The sequence below is a fragment of the Prionailurus viverrinus genome, chromosome F2 (assembly GCF_022837055.1).
Source record: "Prionailurus viverrinus isolate Anna chromosome F2, UM_Priviv_1.0, whole genome shotgun sequence".
Classification (NCBI taxonomy): domain Eukaryota; kingdom Metazoa; phylum Chordata; class Mammalia; order Carnivora; family Felidae; genus Prionailurus; species Prionailurus viverrinus.
Genome location: NC_062578.1, coordinates 17,812,382 through 17,834,463, shown reverse-complemented (window position 1 = coordinate 17,834,463; position 22,082 = coordinate 17,812,382). Strand labels below are relative to the sequence as shown.

The 22,082-nt window shown below is 34.6% G+C and overlaps 1 protein-coding gene and 1 pseudogene across 5 annotated transcripts in view; one reads left to right on the top strand and one right to left on the bottom strand.

The window, feature by feature from the left end:
• Nucleotides 1–22,082, top strand: part of ARFGEF1 (ADP ribosylation factor guanine nucleotide exchange factor 1) — a 149,043-nt gene that overhangs the window by 61,345 nt on the left and 65,616 nt on the right. For 4 of the 5 annotated variants that reach the window (XR_007148496.1, XM_047841934.1, XM_047841935.1 and 1 more), the window contains exons 6-9: nt 1,718–1,994; nt 5,401–5,511; nt 17,357–17,532; nt 18,703–18,836. Coding sequence is in view for 4 of the 5 variants with exons in the window: in XM_047841934.1 (XP_047697890.1) it covers nt 1,718–1,994; nt 5,401–5,511; nt 17,357–17,532; nt 18,703–18,836 (698 nt within the window). In the remaining variant the exon portion in view is untranslated. Of the gene's footprint in view, nt 1–1,717; nt 1,995–5,400; nt 5,512–6,348; nt 6,407–17,356; nt 17,533–18,702; nt 18,837–22,082 lie in introns of those variants that run through there. The other variant, XM_047841937.1, reaches the window with a different exon arrangement.
• On the bottom strand, nt 14,044–14,474 carry LOC125156165 (60S ribosomal protein L26-like; annotated as a pseudogene).

Sequence of the window (22,082 nt, the reverse complement as noted above, 5' to 3'; positions counted from 1 at the left end):
TTTGTGCCAGTACCATACTGTCTTGATGATTACAGCCTTGTAATGCATCTTGAAGTCTGGGATTGTGATGCCTCCAGCTTTGGTTATCTCTTTGTTTGTTTGTTTGTTTGTTTTTAATTAATATAATTTATTGTCAAATTGGCTTCCATACAACACCATGCTTGTAGGTGATTCCAAAGTATGTGCTTGTTCCACTAAACCACATTGCCTATCTGTTGAAGCTTAGCCTGAGGGTGGGATTGGATTGCAAATCATAGGTTCTTCACTGCTACTTTGGAAATTGACTTTCTCATGAATGGGCTAAAGTATCAGTCTGAAAATTCTTTTCTGATTCCAGCTGTGCAAATAGTCATGTGCATCATTTTCTTTATCTGTAAAACATGGATTTAGACATGTTTATTATAAGGAATTTTGGCATTGGCACTTTGGGCATTAAAATCTTTTAGTTTAAATATATTTTATACATTCATATAATTAGTTCTGGTGTTTCCACATAAAATGGAATATTACTAAGAAATGTGAAATGTTCTTATTTGACAGAGTATTTACCATTATGGAAATTAATTCTGTGAGAATCATTCTTTTTTCATATATATATAAAATTTATTTATTTATTGAGAGAGAGAGAGAGAGAGACAGTGTGCACAAACTGGGGAGGGGCAGCAGAGAGAGAGGGAGAGAGACTCTCAAGCAGGCTGCATGTTGTCAGTGCAGAGCCCAGCTGAGAGGGCTCGAACTCCTGAACTCTGAGATCAAGACCTGAGCCAAAATCAAGAGTTGGATGCTGAACTGACAGCCATCGAAGCATCCTGTGAGAATCATTCTTATTCTTCGGTTATGAGGACCAAGAGAGTTGTATCTGAAAGCAATAAAGTGCTAAAAAAAAAAATGAAACTCTGTGATTCTGTTTGTTACTGGTTTAGCATCTTACAAGTAAGCCAGTTTTACAGGTGGTATTCTATATATAATAATGACAGGTCTCTTAAAATAAACATTTGTTGATATGATTTTTTCATCCTTATTAAGATGACTGGACTGAGACATTTAAGTACTCATTGTGATTTTATTTATTATATGTAATTTTATTATTTTTACTTAAATGACATTTGACAATGTGACATAAGAACATGTTACAGAAGAGTATACACTGAAAATTCCCTCTGACACTTGTTTCTACTTTGGTCATTTCCTAACCCCCCCCCCCCCCCCCCCATAAGTAACCATTATCATTGACTATTTTCTTGTGTATCTAGATTTCATTTGTTTATGTATGTATAAGTAAAATGAGTTAGTGTTTTATTTCCCCATCCACTTTTTCCCTCCCTTAGTGAAATTTTGATTTTAGGAAAATCCACTGTTTGCATTAATCCAATTATTATTCTGAGTCTATTAAAATTTATTTCAGTTTTGTAAATTTTGCTTAGGTTATACAGTCACATGATTCAAACACCAAAAATAGTGAAGAGAAGATATGTACTGAAAGACTTTCATCTCTGTTTTTATGTACCAATTTCCATCCCTCTAAGAAGTAACCACTGTTACTTGTTCTTGTGTGTTTTTTAGTATATTTTATGTTCTTTGCTTCTGATGGACTACAATTTCTAATCCCAGAGACAAAATGACACCTTTATATAAAGGATTTATAGTTGAGCATAACATTATCCTTCCAAATTTTAAACAACTTATTTTACTAATATGGGAAATTATTTCTTTCCAGTTGCAGGAAGCCAAACAAATGGAAAAAGAAAGGCATCGGCAGCATCATCATCTGTTGCAGTCTCCAGTAAGCCATCATGAGCCTGAATCACCTCAACTTAGATATTTGCCACCTCAGACTGTTGATCATATGACCCAAGAACATGAAGGGGACCTTGATTCCCATACAAATGATGTGGATAAAAGCCTTCAGGATGATACAGAGCCCGAAAATGGATCTGATATTTCCAGTGCAGAAAATGAACAGACTGAAGCTGATCAGGCAACTGCAGCTGAAAGTAATCTTTTTGAGAAGGGGTTGTGGGACATGTTCAGGGAAGAGTGTAGGCATGCATGTTTGGGAAAGAAATGTGGAAAGGGTAATGTGATTTAATGGAGAGCAGACACGTGGTTAGTTGTGGATGTTTTCCATCCTAGGTAGTGAATTTAATTGACTTCAAAATACAGGATATCTATTAATACTATGCATTCACTGGCATCTCATGAGCAGTACAATTTACAGACTTGTTTTGGAGGAGATACATGTTACTAAAGGGGGTCTTGAATGTTTGTTACCATGTCATATAGGAACTTCACTTTTCTTAAAACAGTTTCACAACAAACAAAAGATCTGTTTATAAGATTTTCTGGAATGTGACTGCAAGTTTTAGGGCATCAATGTGTTACTGGTTCAGAAAATACTATTGTCTAAAAGTACTGAAATTAAGTATAAAAATAGAGTAACCACCTAACATACAAAAATATTTTTATATCCTGATGTATAGTAAGCCCTAAAATTGAGATGTTCTCTGATAGTATTTTTCTGGGTAAATTTATTTGTAAGAGAAAGGTTAGAAGGGGCACCTGGATGGCTCAGTCATTTGAGCATCCAACTCTTGATTTTGGCCCAGGTCATGATCTCCTGATTTGTGAGCTCTAGCCCTGTGTCAGGCTCCACACTGATAGCACAGAGCCTGCTTGGAATTCTCTCTCCTCTCTTTCTACCCGCCTCCCCCCCCCCCCCCACCCCACCCCAACTCATGTGCATTCTCACTCAGTCTCTTAAAATAAGTATTTTTTAAAAAAGAAAAGGGTTGCAAGATTACAAAAATTAAATTACGTTTATTTATTTTACTAATTTGTTTCTCTAAAAATAATCACATGAAGTCATTTTTTTTTCCTCCCAGACATTATTTTCAGCTTTAGCTAGTTTATAAAACTGCTAGGGAGTTTTGTTGTTCCCTTTGTTTCTTATTAACTTCCATCAAAAAATGATGGAAATTCTGTTGCCTGTTTACTATGTTTGCATGGAAGTAGGATGGTTAGGTCTTAGTTACAGTTCATCTGAATTCTGTATTTTTCTTTGAGAAAGGACTTCTGTAATATATTTTCAGCCGTTGATTTTTTTCTACCACATCTTTTTTATAATGTAATAGTGGGATGAACATCAGCAGTGGCATGATTAGTGGCCTTTTTAATGCTTTTAATAGTGCTTTACTCTTTATTTTAAAAGGGGTAACTTTGGGGTGCCTGGGTGACTTAGTTAAGCGTACAACTCTGGATTTCGGCTCAGGTCGTGATCTCACTGTTTGTGAGATCAAGCCCCACATTGGGCTCTTGGCTGACAGCATGGAGCCTCCTTGGGATTTTCTCTTTTCCCATTCCTTCCCCCCTCCCTCCCTGCCCGCCTCTCTCTCTCTCTCTCTCTCTCTCTCTCTCTCTCTCTCAAAATAAACAAATGTTTTTTTTAAAAAGGGATAATTTTGATAAATCTAAGCATTCACAGTACCCAAGCTAATAGTAAATCTATGCTGCTTATATGATTTACATTTTTCTAGCCAGCTCTTGCCAGATTTCACCTACTTTTACTGTGAGCTTGTAAGAGGCTGATTCAAAGGACTGATCTCTAATAAAGCTGGGACTTTATTTCTTCATTTCTTCATGCATTCAGCAAATATTTATTTAGCATACTGTATCCTAGGCACTATGTGGCACTTGAGGTTAAAAAGCTGATAGAGATAAAGACATTGTTCTAAGGGTGCCCATGGTTTGCCTGGATGGTCAGGCATATATAAATGAGGTATAATGTGATAAGTATCCTGAAAGTGACCTGCACAAGGTAATTCTGCTGAAGAGAGTTAAACAATACCTTTATAGAGAAAGTAATGATGTTTTGGTTGAATCTTGGTGGATAGGAGTTGAAATTGGCTGGCTAGAAAATTTAAGAAATTTTGTGACAGAAAAAGTAACATGGGCTGAGACTCAAGGAATGGAAGCATCTACTGTGTGCAAGTCACCTTGTAGGATACAGAATTAAAATAAGACATAATTTGCTGTGGTAGAGTCATGATTATTTTGGCCCTGTAGGTGTTTTTCTCACAACAGCTGATAAAAATGAAAATTCTGCCTGAGAGCCATTGATTAAGAGAGCTCTAGAGTTTGCTTTGAATTACATCTCTGTCACTTATTAGTTATGTGACTTTGGACATAATAGTTAACTTCGCTAATGATTTCCTATGTGTAATAAATACCGCTATTTCTGTCAGATAATTTGAGAACTGACTCATGATTCACTATTTTGTACACATATTAGTGACTGTATATTTAGTTTTGTTGAAACTAACTTTCAGACTCTAGATAATTTTAGGTAGCTAGAGGACAGAAATACAAAGCTTAAGGGTGGCAGAAAAATTATCTGTCAAAACATCTTTTATGTTTTTACTCCACCGAAGAGTCTTGTGTTATTACCGTACTTAGATTTTTTATAAAATAAGTGTACTGATTGGTATGTTTCTTTATCAGATTTCCCCTTGTGGCATTCAGTATTCTGTAGAGTGTAGCAAACAGTAGATTAGGAGCAGTGAACAATAGGGAGGACAGGTTTCTGGAGGGCAGTGTGAGTTGGGATGAGGGTGTTAGCAGCACTATCAGCTAATGTGCAGTCTGATGCTGTTTGGAGTAGGGCCGAACAGGGTCCTTGATCCCAAAGCGACCGAAAATGTTAATTGAGCCTTCCTGAGGTATTTGCAACATTTCAAAACAACCAGTAGAAATCCTATTTTTATCTGCAAGCTAACTCTGGAATGTCAAGGTTTATCAGTTTCTCTTAAGCTGTTCAGAAGTTCTCTTGGGCATATATGTCTGTTTGATTGTTAAATTGGAGAATGAATCCTTTTTTATTTATTAAATTTAGTTTTACGTTGGGTATATAGATTGGTTTGGGGAAGAAACAGTAAGGAAGGGCTGGAATGCACTGTTGGAGGCCCACATGGCCCTGTCTCTTTGTCTTCAGAGACTTCACAAATACAGAGGCACATTATTGATAAACGGAATTGATCAATGCAGGCTTTAGTTACATTTAATATATTACTTGATAAGTATGTCAGACATGTTAGAAATTTTTCATTCAAAATACTTTAAATGTTTAGCTTCTGAAGGAAAAATCTAGAAAATTTGCTTAAGTTGAATGATCATTTAATAGTTTGTCAAATGAATCATTTTTGAAATTGACTTAAATTTATAAAATATTGTAAATTTGGTATAGTTATGAATTCTGAATGTTTAACTTGTAATTGCTTCTAGTTTCATGTTATCCATTGGATTTTCTTTTATTCTTAATTGTTTAGCAAAGTTTTTAATTTTAAATGTTTGGTAAAAGTTTCAAAAAATTCAAATAATGTTTTCTTGGATTTTTATTTTTTAAAGCATTATCTAAAAATGACATATTATATGATGGAGAAAACCATGACTGTGAGGAAAAGCCACAAGACATTGTACAGAGCATTGTAGAAGAAATGGTGAACATCGTTGTTGGAGGTAGTGTGTTTCACTCAAAATTAGTTTATTCTTTGATATTTCATCTAACTATGGAGACTATTTATATGTGGAACAAAAAGGGCAAATATATAAGCTCTTTCTCAAATTAGAGTGTGTGTATAGAAAAAAATATTTAAATGTTTTTAATTATCGAAGAATTAACTCTCTTTTTCTCTAGGTTCAGTTAGTCTTTTATAATAATCCGTTACTCCCCCTCCCCATTGAAAAAAAGTTGATGCCATTTCATTGCTTTGTTTTTGTGTTTTGATGGTAGAGATATATTCTTTATACTCCTAAATGCATGAAACTTGATAACGAAAATATTTAAATTGATTCAGTTTTGAGTATTTCATGTCTTTTTTTGAAAAAAATTAGGCTTTCTTACACCTTTATTGTCACAACCAAGGTATAATTGATACAGGGGCAGGTCATATCTTATGGATATATCTTTGTAATACTATAAAGATGTTTTATTACAGTTTGTTAGGATTTTATCTCCCATTTTCCATAAATAGTATTATTTATAGATAGGATTAGATTTGAGACTAATCCACTGAAGCTTATTTAATTCATGGTATCTTGCCCAGGACTAAGCATAGAACCTTGCTACGTATACTTCTACATATATGATTAAATGTATGTACGGTATGGCTCTTGAATGAGAAGAATACTGTTTCAGCCATACTAACTCCCTTTTATATTACCATTCTTTCTAAGAATATCTTTTCTCCTTTAATGAAACACTAGAACCAGGCATTCATCTGATTGCCTTCTTGTTTTTTCATCTTTTCATTCAGCAAATACTAAGGAAGTACGTACAGTTGTGTGGCACTGTAGGAGGATACAAAAGTTAATCCAAGATAGACCATGCTCTGGAAGAAGGGGGTTCTGGAATGTATGTATGTAAGACTAATACAAGGTATAAAGTGATAAGTGCCGTTAGAAAGAAATAGCTAACATCCTATTAAAATTTTGTAAAAAGTGATTATTTCTAAAATGATCCGGGAAGACTTCATGTAGGTGATGACACTTGAACTTAGACTATATGGATTCACACAAGTTTGGGGAATGGTATTTGATGTATTGGAAACTCTGTTAGTTCAGATTTAGAGGAGAGGATGGTTTGGGAATTGGCAGGTGGTAGTTTGGCTGAAGTATAGAGTATGTGATGTCATACAATAGAAACTAAGGTTAAAGAGATTTTTTTTTTAATGTTTTTTTATTTTTGAGAGAGAGTGTGAGCTGGGCGGAGGAGCTGGGGGGAGGGGAGGTGCAGAGAGACAGGGAGACACAGAATCTGAGGCAGGCTCCAGGCTTTGAGCTGTTAGTGCAGAGCCCGATGCAGAGCTTGAACTCATAAACACCATGAGTTCATGACCTGAGCTCAAGTCAGATGCTCATCTGACTGAACCACCCAGGCGGTCCTCTTTGTTTTTTTTTTTAAGGGGGGCAGGGAAGAGAGGGAGAGGGAGAACTTTAAGTAGGCTCTGCGCTGTCAGCACATAGCCTGAGTGGGTGTGGGGCTCAAACTTGGAACCATGAGATCATGACCTGAGCTGAAATCAAGAGTTGGACACTTAACTGACTGAGCCACCCAGGTACCCCTAAGGTTAAAGAAATCTTAAGCTTACTAATTAAAAGTTTAGGATTTTAGACTTTATTCTATCACAAAATGAGTTACCATTATGAATTTTTTAACTAATAGATGGAATGATTAGAATTATTCTGTTAGAAGAAGGAAGTGCGGAAATAGAAAGTACAATAGGAGACCAGTGCAGTAATGGAATCCTCAGCAGGACAGAAACAGTGGAAATGAAGAAAATGTGAATGAGAAGTGAGATATCGAATGTTGAATCAAGTAGGCTTTGCAACTGGGGTGCCTGGGTGACTCAGTTTGGTTACTTGTCCAACTGTTGATCTCAGCTCAGGTCATGATCTCATGGTTCATGGGATTGAGCCCTGCGTCAGACTCTGCATTGACAGTGCAGAGCCTGCTTGGGATTCATTCGTTCATTCATTCAATCAATCTCTCTCTCTCTCTCTCTCTCTCTCTCTCTCTCTCTTTTTCTCTTTCTCTGTCTTCCCCTCCCCTGCTGGCTCTCTCTCAATATAAATAAATAAACTTAAAAAAAATCATTAAAAAAAAAAAGACCTTGCAACTGATTAAATACCTTGCTGAAAAAGAAATTATAAGGTATGTCAAAGACCCCAAGAATATCTCAAGGTTTTGTGATTTACTAGAGGGACTCATAGGACTCATCATATAATTATACTCACCACTAAAATTTTTACCATGTAAGAGTACGATACAAAATCATCAGAGGGAAAAGACATGTGGGGCAATGTCTGAAGGAAATCAGGTGCATACTTCCAAGAGCCCTCTCCCTATACAAGTCACACAGGAAGCGCTTAATTCCTCCACATCAGATTTTAGGTGTTGGCTATCAGAGTAGCTCATTAGACTAAGTGCCCAAAGTTTTGTTGGCACCCTCTACTTGCATGTACCCAAATTTCAGATTTCCAGAAGGAAAGCTGTATTTAGCATAAACCACATTATTTGTACAGTTTAGGCACAGTAAGCCACTCTTAACTAGTTCTGGGAATAGTGCAAACCCTTCCAAAATGTAGTTCCGGGTGCCAGCCAAGGACCAACCTTGCAAGCAGGCCTTTCTAAGGATAGGCAGTCTTGGGCCTGCTATGTTAACTCATCTCTGCTTTGGTGGTATCCCAGTTTCTGAGTCTAAATGAGTAGGTGGATGGTTGTGGAATTGGTAGAATTAAATTATGTTGGAGGAAAAGTTGTCTTGGGAGAAAAAATTACTAATTTTTTAGTGCACCATCCATGTGGAAATTTTATGATACACATAATAGAAATCCAGAAATCTGGCCTAAGATATCAAGACAGGTGCTATAGATGGGAGTCATTTTGTTATAAATTAGTAGTTAAAGCCATAAATCATTGAATGGGCAAGTATAGAGACTAAACAAGAGGCCATGCTCCTGGGAAGTCGGAATTTAAAAACAAAAACCCTTGTAAACTTACAGTCAGGGAAGAAAGAGCATTATGTGCCCATGCATTCTTTAGAAGTTTAGTAATACATGTTAGGGGATGGCGAATTATGTCTCATGAGCTAAATTTAGCCCATTGCCTATTTTTGTAAATATTGCTTTTTTAGAACACATGCTTATTTATGTATTGCCTACAGTGGCTGTCTTTGCACCAGGGACCATATGGCCTGCAAAGCCTAAAATGTTTACTAACTGGCCCTTTGCAAAAAACTCTTTACCAGTCTTGAATACATATCAATACAGAGTGTGAAGTGAAATTTCTTTGATTTTTCTGCAACTTTTTACTTAGAACATTTTCATACCTAGAGAAAAATCCAAAGAACAGTGCAATGAACACCTGTATGCCCTTTCTCTGGATTCACTAGTTGTTAAAAATTTTGATACATTCATTTTATGTTTGTTTAAATAGACCTACACACATACGTGTATGTAAATGTGTGTTTTGCTTGCCTTTGCTGAACCATTTAAAGATGGGTTATATATATCCTGATGCTTTACTCTGTTACTTCAGCATATCTTTTCTAAGAATAAAGGCATTCTCATACATAACCATAATTCGTTTTCGCACCTAAGAAAATTAACACTATTTCAAGGGTATCTAATATAAATACTACATTTTATAATGTTCCCAAATTCCCAAATCGTCTCTCTTATATCCTCTTTTTCCTTTTCCTTTTTAAGTACAGGGCCCAATCTGGGTACGCTCACTGCATTTGATTGTGTCTCTTTGGTCTCATTAGTTTAGAACAAGTTCTCTTGTCTTTCCCCCCATCTTTCATAACACTTACCTTTTGTTAAAGAGTATGAAATTGTCTTGTCGAATGTTACATATTTTGAGTTGATAGGGCAGTTTCCTGATTTAGAGTAAATGTATTTGGCAAGAATACTGCATAGGTAATGTTGGTACTTCTTATTACATCATGTTATGTTAATTGATACATAACAAGTTACCCATATTAGTGATGATGTTTGATCACTTGGTTAATGATGAGCACTAGGTCTCTTCATTGTAAGGGAGCATTTTTCCCTTTATAACTATAGTTGACCATTCAATAATGAACTGCATGAGTGCACTATATGTGGATTTTTTCCCATAAATACAGTACTATGAATGTATTTTTCTTCTTCTTTTTTTAATGTTTATTTATTTTTGAGAGAAAGGGAACAAGCAGGGGAGGGGCAGAGAGAGAGAGAGAGAGAGAGAGAGAGAGAGAGAGAGAGAGAGAGAGAGAAGATCCTAACTGGGCTCTGCACTGACAGCACAGAGCCTGATGGAGGGCTTGAACTCACAAACCGTGAGATGATGACCTGAGCTGAAGTCGGACACTCAGCCAGGTACCCCATCTTTCTTTTTGAAGTGGGCTTCACATCCAGTGTGAGCCTTGAACTCACGACCCTGAGATCAAGACCTGAGCTGAGTTGAAGAGTCCAGCACCTACTCAGCCACCCAGGCTCCTTTGTATTTTCTCTTTCTTAATGATTTTCTTTATATTTTTTCTAGTTTACTTGATTGTAAGAATACAATATATAATACATGTAATATACAAAATATGTGTTTATCGACTGTTTATGTTATCAGTAAGACTTCTGGGCAACAGAGGCTATTAGTAGTTAAGTTTTGTGAAGTCTTAAGTTATATGTGGCTTTTTAACTATTTGAGGGGTCAGCACTCCTAATCCCTGTGTTGTTTAAGGGTCAACTGAAAGAAATAATTTGAGAGTGATAGGTTGAGGTCATATGAGGATCCATCCACTTAGTGGTTTTAGCATCCGTTGATGATCCTTGACTTCTTTAGATACTACCTTGGTTGCCAAATAGTGATTTCATGATTCTAACATTAATTGACACTTTTCTATAGATAAGAGTGCTTCCCCTTAAAAAAAATAATACTGTGAACTCATGAATTCTTTTGTTATTCAGTGTATTATAATCATTTACCGTCATTATTCTTTGTTCCCGATTTGGATAATAGGAATCCAGTTCCTGTGTCTTTGTGATGTGATTCCATTATCTTGGAGCACTTCTTGTTTTCTGGAACAGTGAGATGTTTTAAGTTAAACGTTCGACTTCCTCTTGCCTCAGCCCTGGAATCAGTTCTTTAAGGAGTTTTTGTTCTTTTTAGTAGGCAATTGTATTTAGAGACTAGTTGTGCTAGTGAGGTGTCGTTACTTCCTGGCCTTTCTAGTGTACTGAGATAGATCTACAATCACAAATCATATTGATAGTTGCAGTTCACATCCAGTGCCACTAGGTTTCTCTTCATCTTCCTGCATTTCATATTTGTATCTCCCTTTTCCCAGCATTTCATATTTTTATCTCCCTTTTTCCACAGTAAAATCCCCAGATTCTCAGCAACAGTGTATCATTACCAGCAACAACTAATTTAAAGTTCAAAAAAAAAAAATTACATATGTATTTAGTACATTTTCTACTAATGGTGAATAATACTATTTATAATTACAGAATTTACAGCAGTAAACTGTATTAACTGTTGATTTAATGTAATTTATTTTTGTTTTTATTTTTTATTTTAGAGAGAGAGAGAGAGCCAGCAGGAAGAGGAGCAGAGGGAGAGAGAGGGAATACTAAGCAGGGCTTGATTGATGCAGGGCTCAATCCCACAACCTAATTTTTGCAAAAACTTGACCTGAGCCAAATCAAGAGTCAGACACTCAACTGACTTAGCCACCCAGGCGCCCCTGTTTTGTTTTGATTTAATTGAAGATCCTATACATGATTCAAAGTCAAAATTATATAAAATATTGACTCAAAGAATTCTTTTATCCATTCCTTCCTTTGCTGACATACCTTCCATTGGTAGCCACTTTCATTACCTTTTAGTTTATCCTTTATGTGTGTGTGTATTTCTCCCAGAGTAATAAGCAAGTACTCTGATTATTTCTCTTTGGCAAAACACTGTATGTCTCCTCCCCTTTTTTTTTTTTGGTCCCCCTTTTTTTCGTTTAATATATTCTAGGAATCCTTCTATTTCAGTTGATAGAGATTTTCTTTCCTTATTTTTTTGGTCTCTTGACTCTATTACGTGGATGTATCATAGTTGATTTAACCAATCCACTACTGACAGGAACTTTGGTTGTTTCCAGTGCTTTCCTATTACAGATATTGCTGCAGTGAGTAGCCATATGCATCTGTATTGTTTTGTATTTGTGGGGGTTTATCTTGAGGGAAGATTCATAGAAGTGAGATTACTGGGTCAGGTGGTAAATGAGTATGAAAATTAATTAGCTGTTGCTGAATATCCCTTCACAAGTGTTGCACCATTTTGCACTCTTACCAGCAATGTGTGAGAATTCCTTTTTATCCATAATTGCCAGTGGAATTTAAAGTTTTGTATTTTTGCCAACCTGTTAGGTGAGAACTCTTAGTTTATTTTTTTTTAATTCTAGTGCATTTAATATTCAGTGTTCTGTTAGTTTCAGGTATACAGTGTAGTGATTCAGCAATTCTGTACATTACTCAGGGCTCATCATAAGTGTACTCTTAATCTCCTTCACCTATTTCACCCATCCCCCACTTCCCCTTTGGTAACCTCCAGTACTCTATATTTAAACGGAGTCTGTTTATTTCTTTTTTTCTTTCTTCATTTGTTTCTTAAAGTCCACATATGAGTGAAATCATATGATAATTGTCTTTCTCTCATTTATTTCACTTATCATTACACCCTCTAGATCCATCCATGTTGTTGCAAAAAGCAAGACTCCCTTCTTTTTTATGGCTAAGTAATATTCCATCTTATAGGCATACCACATCTTCTTTATCCATTACTTAGTTGGGTTTTAATTTGCATTTCTGTATGAGTGAAATTAAATATATCATATGTAAGGGCCATTGTATTTCTGTTTTTAGTGAATCATCTATTCATGTCTTCATTCTATCAGGTTTTCATCCTTCTGTTATCCTTGATTTTTTTCCCTTAATTTTTAAGAATCCTTTTTACATTAGGATTCTGTGATATATTTTATGAATATTTTCTTTCAGTTTATTATTTTCCCAAGTCTTTTGACTTTGATACACTGCTCTGAAGAGCATTCTTGTTATAGATATCTTTTAGCACTTTAGGATACACTTCTAAAAAAAGGAATACTTTGATCAAAGTGTATGGGCATTTAAAATTTGTATGTAATGCTGTTTAATATCACTTTGCTAGATGGATTATATCTTATTTTAATTTGTTTTTGATTACTTGTAGGGTCAAAACACAGGGAGCAGTCATTATTTTTGTAGGTTAAATGTTGGCAGTTTCATGGTCCAACTGAGTATCTATGGGTTATTTATACTTTTCTGAATTGCCTATTCATGACTTCTTAGCGGTTTCCTTTCAAGTTTTTTGGTTTCTCTGTTCTGATTTCAAGATTTTCATATTAAGAAATGAAACCTTATTCAGTGTATTTTAAATATTTTTTTCTAGTCTTTGTTTTATTTTCATTTTGTTTAGCCTTTGCTTAGGTTATTGTTCTGAGCAGATATTTGACCACATAAAAAATTTAACAAATACTGCCTTTTTCTTTGTGAATTCTGTTTTTGTCTTGCTTAGAATGGATTTTACCACAAAACTACAGAAATAATCTGCTATACATTTTTCTAATACTTTTTTAATTTTTTGAATTCAGATCTTTAATTCATCTGAAATTAATTTTTCATGTATAGTATGAGATTGCATAGCTAACCTATAGAATAATCCTTTCCCAATTAATTTGAAGTGCCAATTTTATCCTACATGATTCTGCTGGAGTTTTCTCTGTAGTAACATTGAGCTATTTATTTTTATTCAGTGTTGAATTGTTTAAAATATTTTAATTTTATAGTACATTTTAATCTTTGTAGTGCAAGTCCCCCATCCCCTTGCCAGTCAGTTTTTGTAAACATCAGTTAAGTGTATGCTACATAACTTTAGAGCCAATTCATTGAATTTAAAAAAAAGTTTATTAGTGATTGGAGTTATATTGTGTTCTTAACTTGGGGAGCTGCATCTTCTTTGTAGTATTGAACCTTCTTATCCAGACACAGAAGTTCATTCAGTCAAATCTTCTATGTCACTCAGTAAAATTTCATTGTTTTCTTCTTTGGCTCCTTCACATTTCCTGTTAAATTATTTCTCTGTGTTTTGTTCTAGTTGTTTTAAACAAAAATTTTTTTTAATGTCATTTATTTTTTGAGGGAGGGAGGGAGGGAGACAGAACACAAGTGGGGGAGGGACAGAGACACACACACACACAGATGTGAAGCAGGCTCCAGGCTGTCAGCACAGAGCCCAACGTGAGGCTCGAATTCACAGACCATGAGGTTATGACCTGAGCTGAAGTCAGATGCTTAACCGACTGAGCCACCCAGGCGCCCCTTTTTTGTTTTAGTTTTGATAGTATTTTGGATGAGTTTTTTCCCACACTTCCTAATTTATTTTTTTCATTTTAAGTTTATAAAGTCATATATAAGATTACTTTATTACTGCATCTTCTCAGTTGTTTCTTCCTTATATTTGCCCTTTTTCTTTCTTTCTTTCTTGGTGAGATTTGACTTTATGTTCAAGGATCTTTTTGTGGTCTTTGTCCTGTTTTAGTCTAGTGATAACCATCCTGCTAGGGTGAATGCCCATGTGGGCAGCTGTGCCATTTGTCTTCTGTCACTCTATTTGCTAAGTGTAGATGACGTATTTCTTCCCATACACCTGAGCTACTTTGCCAGTTTGCTGACTTCTGTTGTGTCCTCATACAGCCTGTACTTCCTCATCCTCTGGGTGTGTGTGGATCGAACTATGTACTTCTGTGTCAGCTCTTTGGAAAGAGGAGAATCTCCCTGCAAATATGGGAAGGTGCATTGAAATGACTTTTACAGTTCTTGCTCTGGTCAGAAGTCACAAAGGGATTGAACTTCATTTTGACTGTTGGCACTTAAGCAATGGCCACAAATAATTCCAACTTCCTAATTTAATTGGAATATAGAAAAACCCTTGTTTTCCATATTTACCTCCTATTTATTCATTTTCTGAACTCTGATATTTTCTAAGCGTTTTTTATTTGATAATCTTGGGTTTTCTTGGTGAAAAATATATTTTGTATTTTTTTCTTTTACGGTATTTATTCCTCATTTTTGTCCTTTTGTTTCTATTATATAACATTGGTTCGAGCCTCATTTTGTTTTTAACATTGCTGTATTTCACTAGTAGGTATGATAATTGCTATTGTTTTTTGGAGGATACTCTTTCAAATTAAGTATATGAGTGTGTGTGTGTGTGTGTGTGTGCGCGCGTGCGCGCGCCTGGGTGTGATTTTACTTTTTTTTTTTTTTCAAATCAGTCTTAACTTGAATTTTTTCATACCAGTGAAAAATACCAGACCAGCATTTATCAAACTTACTGATGAAATATAACAATAATGTTAGAAACATCGCATCTGTCTCTTGTTTATATTTCTCCTAGTAATTTCAGTGGGATTTATCAAAGGAGAAGTTAATTTTTAATTGACTCTATTTACCATCTTGAAAACAAAAGTCTACACTTAATGGTTAGAGAACAGTTAGAGGAGAAAACAGAGAGAATAATAATATCTAACTCTATTAAGTACTTTCTGTATATCCCAAATGACTTTATTTGCTTTACTTACATTTATTCATTTAATCCTCCCCAAGCACTGGGATGTTTAGGTGCTGGTACTATTCTTTTTTACAATGAGAAAATTGAGAGATTTTAAGTTAACTTGTAGGAAGCAGTAAAATGAAGATTCCAACTCAAGGATGTCTGGCTTCAAAACCTGAAAATAAAATCATAGAATGTTTTTGATTTCTTTTGAGAAATATACTAGGAAGGGAAGAAGAAAAGTATCATCAGTGAATATTGATTATTCCTCTTAGAAATTTGATAAAAAGGAGAAAAATGGGCAGTAGCAGAGGTATAGCAAGAGTTAAAGGAAGATTTTTTTCCAGTGAGAAGATTTGAGTATGTTAAGTAATGAGGAAGATTCAGTCACATACATGAAAATGTAATGTTAAAAGAGAATACTTGGGGAGGGAAGACACAAATGAATGCAAGAAGAGATGAATTTGAGGGTGAATGAATAGTTCACTTTAGAAATTCAAAGGAATATTTTTTCCCCTGAAATAAGAGGGGGAAAAAATTATTGGTGTCAAGGAGCTTTATGGTAGGACAAGGGAGATTGAGGTAGCCTACCTACTTAGTTGAGTTACCTAACTTCTTAACTACATAGAATGTGAAAGTCATTTGTTAAGGGAAAGTGGTGGGGGGAGGCAGTGGGAGAAGATGTAATTAGGTACTGAGAGAAAATGGAATAAGCTTTGAGGGATTATCCATTTCTGATAGTCGTTATTAAATTTTTTTACTTCTTCCAGAGAATTCTTTGCTATTAAACATATATGTAAGATATGTGTAATAAATAACATGTATTTAAAAGCTGCAATAGCATTTAGCACATAAATACATATATATTATACACATAATATATATATATAAGAAGTTAGGATAGTATATTTAGCATGTCTAACTAACACTAGCATGTTAAAGCTCCAGAAAGGTCTACTGGGAAAACTAGTGTCTTATTTTGTGCAGCACAGAGCTTCCCAAATATATTTTATCAGTATCTTCATGTACCAGTTGTTAATTGCAAAACACGCTTTGAAATTATCCAGTTTAATCTATCTAGGATATTCTAATTTGGAGAGCAGAAAGCAGCTTTAGAGTAGGGGCATGAGATACACTCCTTTCATTACTGAATCAATCAGAAATTGGGCATATATTACCATATATCTACAGAATTATAGCTACCACTGATTGTGAATCATTTATGTTCTTTATGTGTTGTGTGTGTGTAGGGTATGTGTGTTTTGGTGATTCCTCATTAACATTATTTTTGCTGCTGATGAAGAAACTGAGACAAAGAAAGATGAAATAAGTTATCCAGTTAAATGGGAAAGACACGATTGAAACATAGGTCTTTCCTATTTCAAAATCTACTCAGTATAGTATATTTCCCTTGCTTATAGTTCTCTTTTGATTGATAGCATGAAATGAGCAATTTCCTGCTAGTTATGGCCACAGACATGTATGTATTTCTTTCTTAAAATAACATAATTATATCTAGAATAGTTATGAAACTTGGTATTATTTGTAATATCTGTTCTACCAGAAATCATTTATTTTTGTTTATATTAATTAAAAGTATGATTATTCAGAGTGACATACTAAAAAATATTCAGGGGTATAGGCCATTTTTTCCATATATGTGTTCCAAAGAATATGGAGTTATTAATAGGTATTCTAAAAAGGGGAAGAGGAGCTCATTGTAAAATAAATTTTGGAAACACTACATATCATATATTCTCTTTGGAGAGCAAATTAAAGACTGTAATAAAGAAAGCTATTTCCCAGTATTTCTCTAACTTGCTTGATAATGGGATTTTTTTTTTTTTTTTTGGAAGACACTGTCTTAACATCTTAAAGAATTAGCATTCATTAGAACCAAGTTTAGTAGATGATAATATAGACTAAAAGTAAGCTTCTCTTTTGGCACATCCCAGTTAGCCTTTCATCAGTTGAGTGTGTTTCATAGCTAGAGCTACTTAAGGATTGTATTTGGATGTATTCCAAATACATACTTACTACTAAGTATACTAACCTTTAAATGGTGCCAATTCATACTATTTCACATTGCTTTCCTGCTATTGTTGCGTTTTAAATACTCTTTGTGCCTTTTCAGTATACTTAAGTCACATATATTTGCATGTTTTTTTATTCTTACCATTTTAGATATGGGAGAAAGGACGACTATAAATGCAAGTGCAGATGGCAACATTGGAACTATAGAGGATGGTAGCGACAGTGAAAATATCCAAGCAAATGGAATTCCAGGAACACCAATTTCTGTTGCATATACACCATCTTTACCTGATGACAGATTGTCTGTCTCTTCCAATGATACTCAGGTATAAATGGGGGGCAGCAGATGTCCTATTAATCTTACACATTTATAGGCTACCAGCACTTTGTGGTGAATGTATCCAGTTGATAATGCTTGCTGATTACAGTTTGGGGAAATAAAGACTTAGTTTTTTCTCACTGATACAAATCAAAGCAGCTTATTCCCTAAATATATTGATAGCTAAATTTCCAACTCTAAGCTGTGTTTCATAGGTGTTCACATCTTCTCTTTGTACACCCCATTGAAATTACATTTAAAAAGAACATTTTTATCATATATTTTTAGGACAATTCTAGTATCACTGGATGAGGAAGAACTTTTAGAAATCTAGGGAACTTCATCTTTCATTCAGGGCTAAATGAAATCTGAACTATGGTAGTAATAAGGTTCTCCTGATCCCCCCTACCCTATATTTAGTGTGTTTTTATTCTTATCCTTTTAATTTTTTTTAATGTTTATTTACTTTTGAGAGAGAGAGAGAGAGAGCATGAGTTGGGAGGAGCAGAGCGAGAGGGAAACACAGAATCTGAAGCAGGCTCCAGGCTGTGACCTGTCAGCACAGAGCCCAACGCAAGGCTCGAACCCATAAACTGTGAGATCATGACCTGAGCCGAAGTCGACACTTAACCAACTGAGCCACCCAGGCGCCCCTTCTTATCCATTTAGATAAGGAAGTCCTACCCTGTATCATTGACCCGTATATAGGGTTCAACTTTCTTGGCCTTGTTGACCTTCATCAGTTAATAAGTTTTAAACATTGCCTTGACAATTTCTGCTGTCTTATGTCTATCTGTGCAGAATAGCTAAAAAAGGACAAAAACAGAAAACACCAAATGACAGGTAGTAAAAAGCATGGTTTAGGCAATGGATGAGGTGTCTTGTCAGGGCATGATGTGCTAGATTTTGTTAGTAATGGTATGAAATGGATAAATTTTGAAGAGTTTTTGGTAGCAAAGAGAGAATATTTTTAAATAATTTATTTTTTTAAGGTATTTATTGTTGGGGAGCTAGGGTGGTATGTCAGATTAAAGAGAAGCAATGTGGCAAATTCTTCATCAGGTTTTTTTTTCCAATAGAACCTCTTGTATTACTGAACTGAATAGAATACATAGAAGGCTGAAATGATTTTACACTGTCAAATGTCTCTATTTACATGGTATATTAACTTGTTTAGGAATCTGGAAATTCTTCAGGACCTTCACCTGGTGCTAAGTTTTCCCACATTTTACAAAAGGATGCCTTTCTAGTATTCAGGTCATTGTGTAAACTGTCCATGAAACCACTGTCAGATGGACCCCCAGATCCAAAGTAAGTCATTGGCTATTCTGCTTGACACATACAGTATTTAATCTTGAAAACTTACTTGCTGTAAATAGTCTTTGGATTTTCTTATGTTCTTTTTGTCCTGTAGAACCCTGAAAAATGTATTTTAGGATTATTTTGCCTTTTTTAAAAAATTTTTTTAATGTTTATTTATTTTTGAGAGAGAGCAAGCATGAGCAAGTGGGGAAGGGGCAGAGAGAGATGGAGACAGAATCTGAAGCGGGCTCCAGGCTCCGAGCTGTCAGCACAGAGCCCGACACAGGGCTTGAACTCATAGACCGTGAGATCATGACCTGAGCCGAAGTCGGACACTCGACCGACGGAGCCACCCAGGCGCCCCAGGATTATTTTGCCTTTTAAAAAATGTACTTGAAAAATAGTTCCAAAATTGCTAGATAACTTATACTATTTCCCAAAGTATACCAGCAACATTAGGGGATTGTGCTTGGTACATAATAGGTGCTCAATAAATATTGAATGATTGAAAGAATTCTTATTTCAATATTATAAATAACTTTGGAGTTAAAATAGCCCTGTTATATGTAGCCTCATGCTAGGTTTCTGAAAGCTACCAGTTGAAAGTTAATAAAACTAAGAGAAATAAATTTTAAAATTCATAATGAAAGGTATTATGTATTCATTAAGGTCTGAAAAATGCCATGATACCTTTCTCTGTGGGGAGCAGGGAATACTTAGAGATAGGAGTCACTTGTCTGGTTCCTGTCGAATGTGTAAGTTTAAGCCATAGGAAAGTGCCATTTGTAAGTCATAAGTTGTCAAATATCTTTCATTTCTTGTGAGTCAAATGTAACTGATTCTTGCTTAAGACTGGGTTTGGACACTCTTAATGTTACAGCATGATGTAATATAGCATGACAATTTTAGGAGAACTTTCTGGAGAAAGAAATCTTAAAGAAGGCCTCAGTGACTTTGAGAAAAGAATATTGAAATAGTGGAGAAATGTAAGCAATGCTACTTCATTTTTTAAAACTAGAGCATTTCAGTTTCTAAATGTCAGCTGAGAAGAAAGACTAGAAGCAGTTACATTTGTTATATTTTCTATAGTTTTATTTTGTCACATTGTACTGATTCAGTGAGAAACATCTTTTAAGCCCCAAAGCCAAAAGTTCTAAAATCATTTTAGGCCCAAATCCTGGGAGTCAGAGATATAACTTACCGATTTTTCTTTATTTTGAAAATATAAACTCTACAGAAAAAGGATTAAAGTTGTTCAGATTGCAATGTAAATTTGATTATACCCTATGTATGTTACAAATATGTATTCAAAATTTTTTCAATTTTTTATTCTCACTATGAAAAGAAAAATAACCATCTCATTCTGAATTGTTAAAGACTTTAAGGAGGTAGTAACTTAAGAATTTGGTGTTATTGTTGAAGGCCATCTTTGCCTTGATTTGAAAATGTTATTAATCTTAAAAGTCTCAGATGATTAGTTTTCCAAGTCAGATGTAAAAAAGTGTGATTTGAAAAACTATAAACAGAAAAGGGAGAATTCTTTAAAGTGCCCAAAATGAAAAGAACACAAAAGAAAATAGATGAATTTTGAGGAGTACTTTGGGGGAAGGGCATTCATTTAGCTCTATAAAAAGAATATAGTTTTGGAGATCTGAAATCTTTAATATTACAAAGGATTCTTATAAGGAATAATGTAAATTATCCTTCTACTCTGTGGGTTTAAACCAAATATTAGGAAATTTTGAACATAGAAAAGACCTTGATCATCAGGGACATTAAACATTGGAATTGAATACTGAAGAAATTAAATTTTCTAAACTCTTCTTTTCTAAAGAATATATGGTTTTCTCTCTTGAATGATTTTTTTCTAAAATTAATGGCTTTTTGTAGTTATGTTTTTGTTTTGTTTTGTTTTGTTGTCTTTGCTTCTCTTGATACTTTGTGATGTTGCTAAGATGATGATCCAGGAAATGTTTGTTAAGCTTGATTCATAGTTTGAAACTACCCCATTAAAATCTGCAGACCTGAAATTTCTAGCATCTTTTGCCTATAAAAGTGTACTTTATTGTGTCATAAGACAATCATTTGATCATTTCTTCATTAATTAATGCCTTATAGATAGTAAGTAGTTAATAAATGTTTAGATGAGTGCATGAATAAATCCATGAGTTACATTGAGCACGTGCTAGGTACAAGGCATTTTGTTAGAGCTGGGGATACAAAAATAACTTACAACAAAAACTCATGTGTTAGAGAATAGTAGGCTGCAGGTTTTAATAACTGTTGGAATTGAGCAAAAAAGATGGTAAATTAGCTAGACTAGGAAGTAGCCATAACATAAAAGCCTTGGAAGGCTTCAACATGAAGGGGAGATACTTCACCCATTTCATGTTTTCCTATAGCTATTTAAAATCTTCTCACTGTTTCTAACTTGATTTATTTAAGGTTTGTGTGTGTGTGTGTGTGTGTGTGTGTGTGTGTGTTATACTATATTTGCTGCACATATATAGATTCAGAGGCATAGCCATCTTGGAAAGTTGATATGTAATAATGAGCCATGATATTATTGGTTCCAGTTTTATTTCAAAAATGGTAATATTTGTGTGATTCCCACTTACATGAAATTAAATATTCCTTGTTAGAGTTTCTTAGGTCCTTGAATTACTTGGCACTTAAAAACTATAAAATTTTTAAAGTAGAAATCAGGAACAATTAAGTTTACTGTCTGTGGTGTGAATGCGACTGCTAATAGCATTTGGAATAAAAAGAATTAGCTGCTAGAACGTTTAGTGTGTTCTGCATTTGAAAAGTTGCCTGGGATCCAATCTTCCTGGTCTGTTGGACTTAAGATGCCTGCTTTAATGGGAGAAAAATTATATTTGTGAAATCTGATAATTATAATGCTAGATACTGAGTAGAATATGGCATGGTGTATTGATCAGAGAAAAAAGTGAAAATTTAAGCTGAAAGGGTAGTTTTTTGCTTTTCATTATTTAAAATATTTAGAATAAATGGGTAAACTTTAAGAGATAAATGTTCTGAAAGCCTCTTTGTATTTCAAAAAAGAAAACAACTTAAGTGGTTATTGAAAAAGTAACCTTGAAGTAGTCCTGTAACTTGGTCATATAACCAAAACTTTTTTAGGATTTTTGAGTAGCATGCCTAGGAAAAAAGCACATTATATACGAAACTATTATATACTATGGAACTATTATATACTAAATATGGTACTTAATCTGAAAAGAGTTCGTGGTA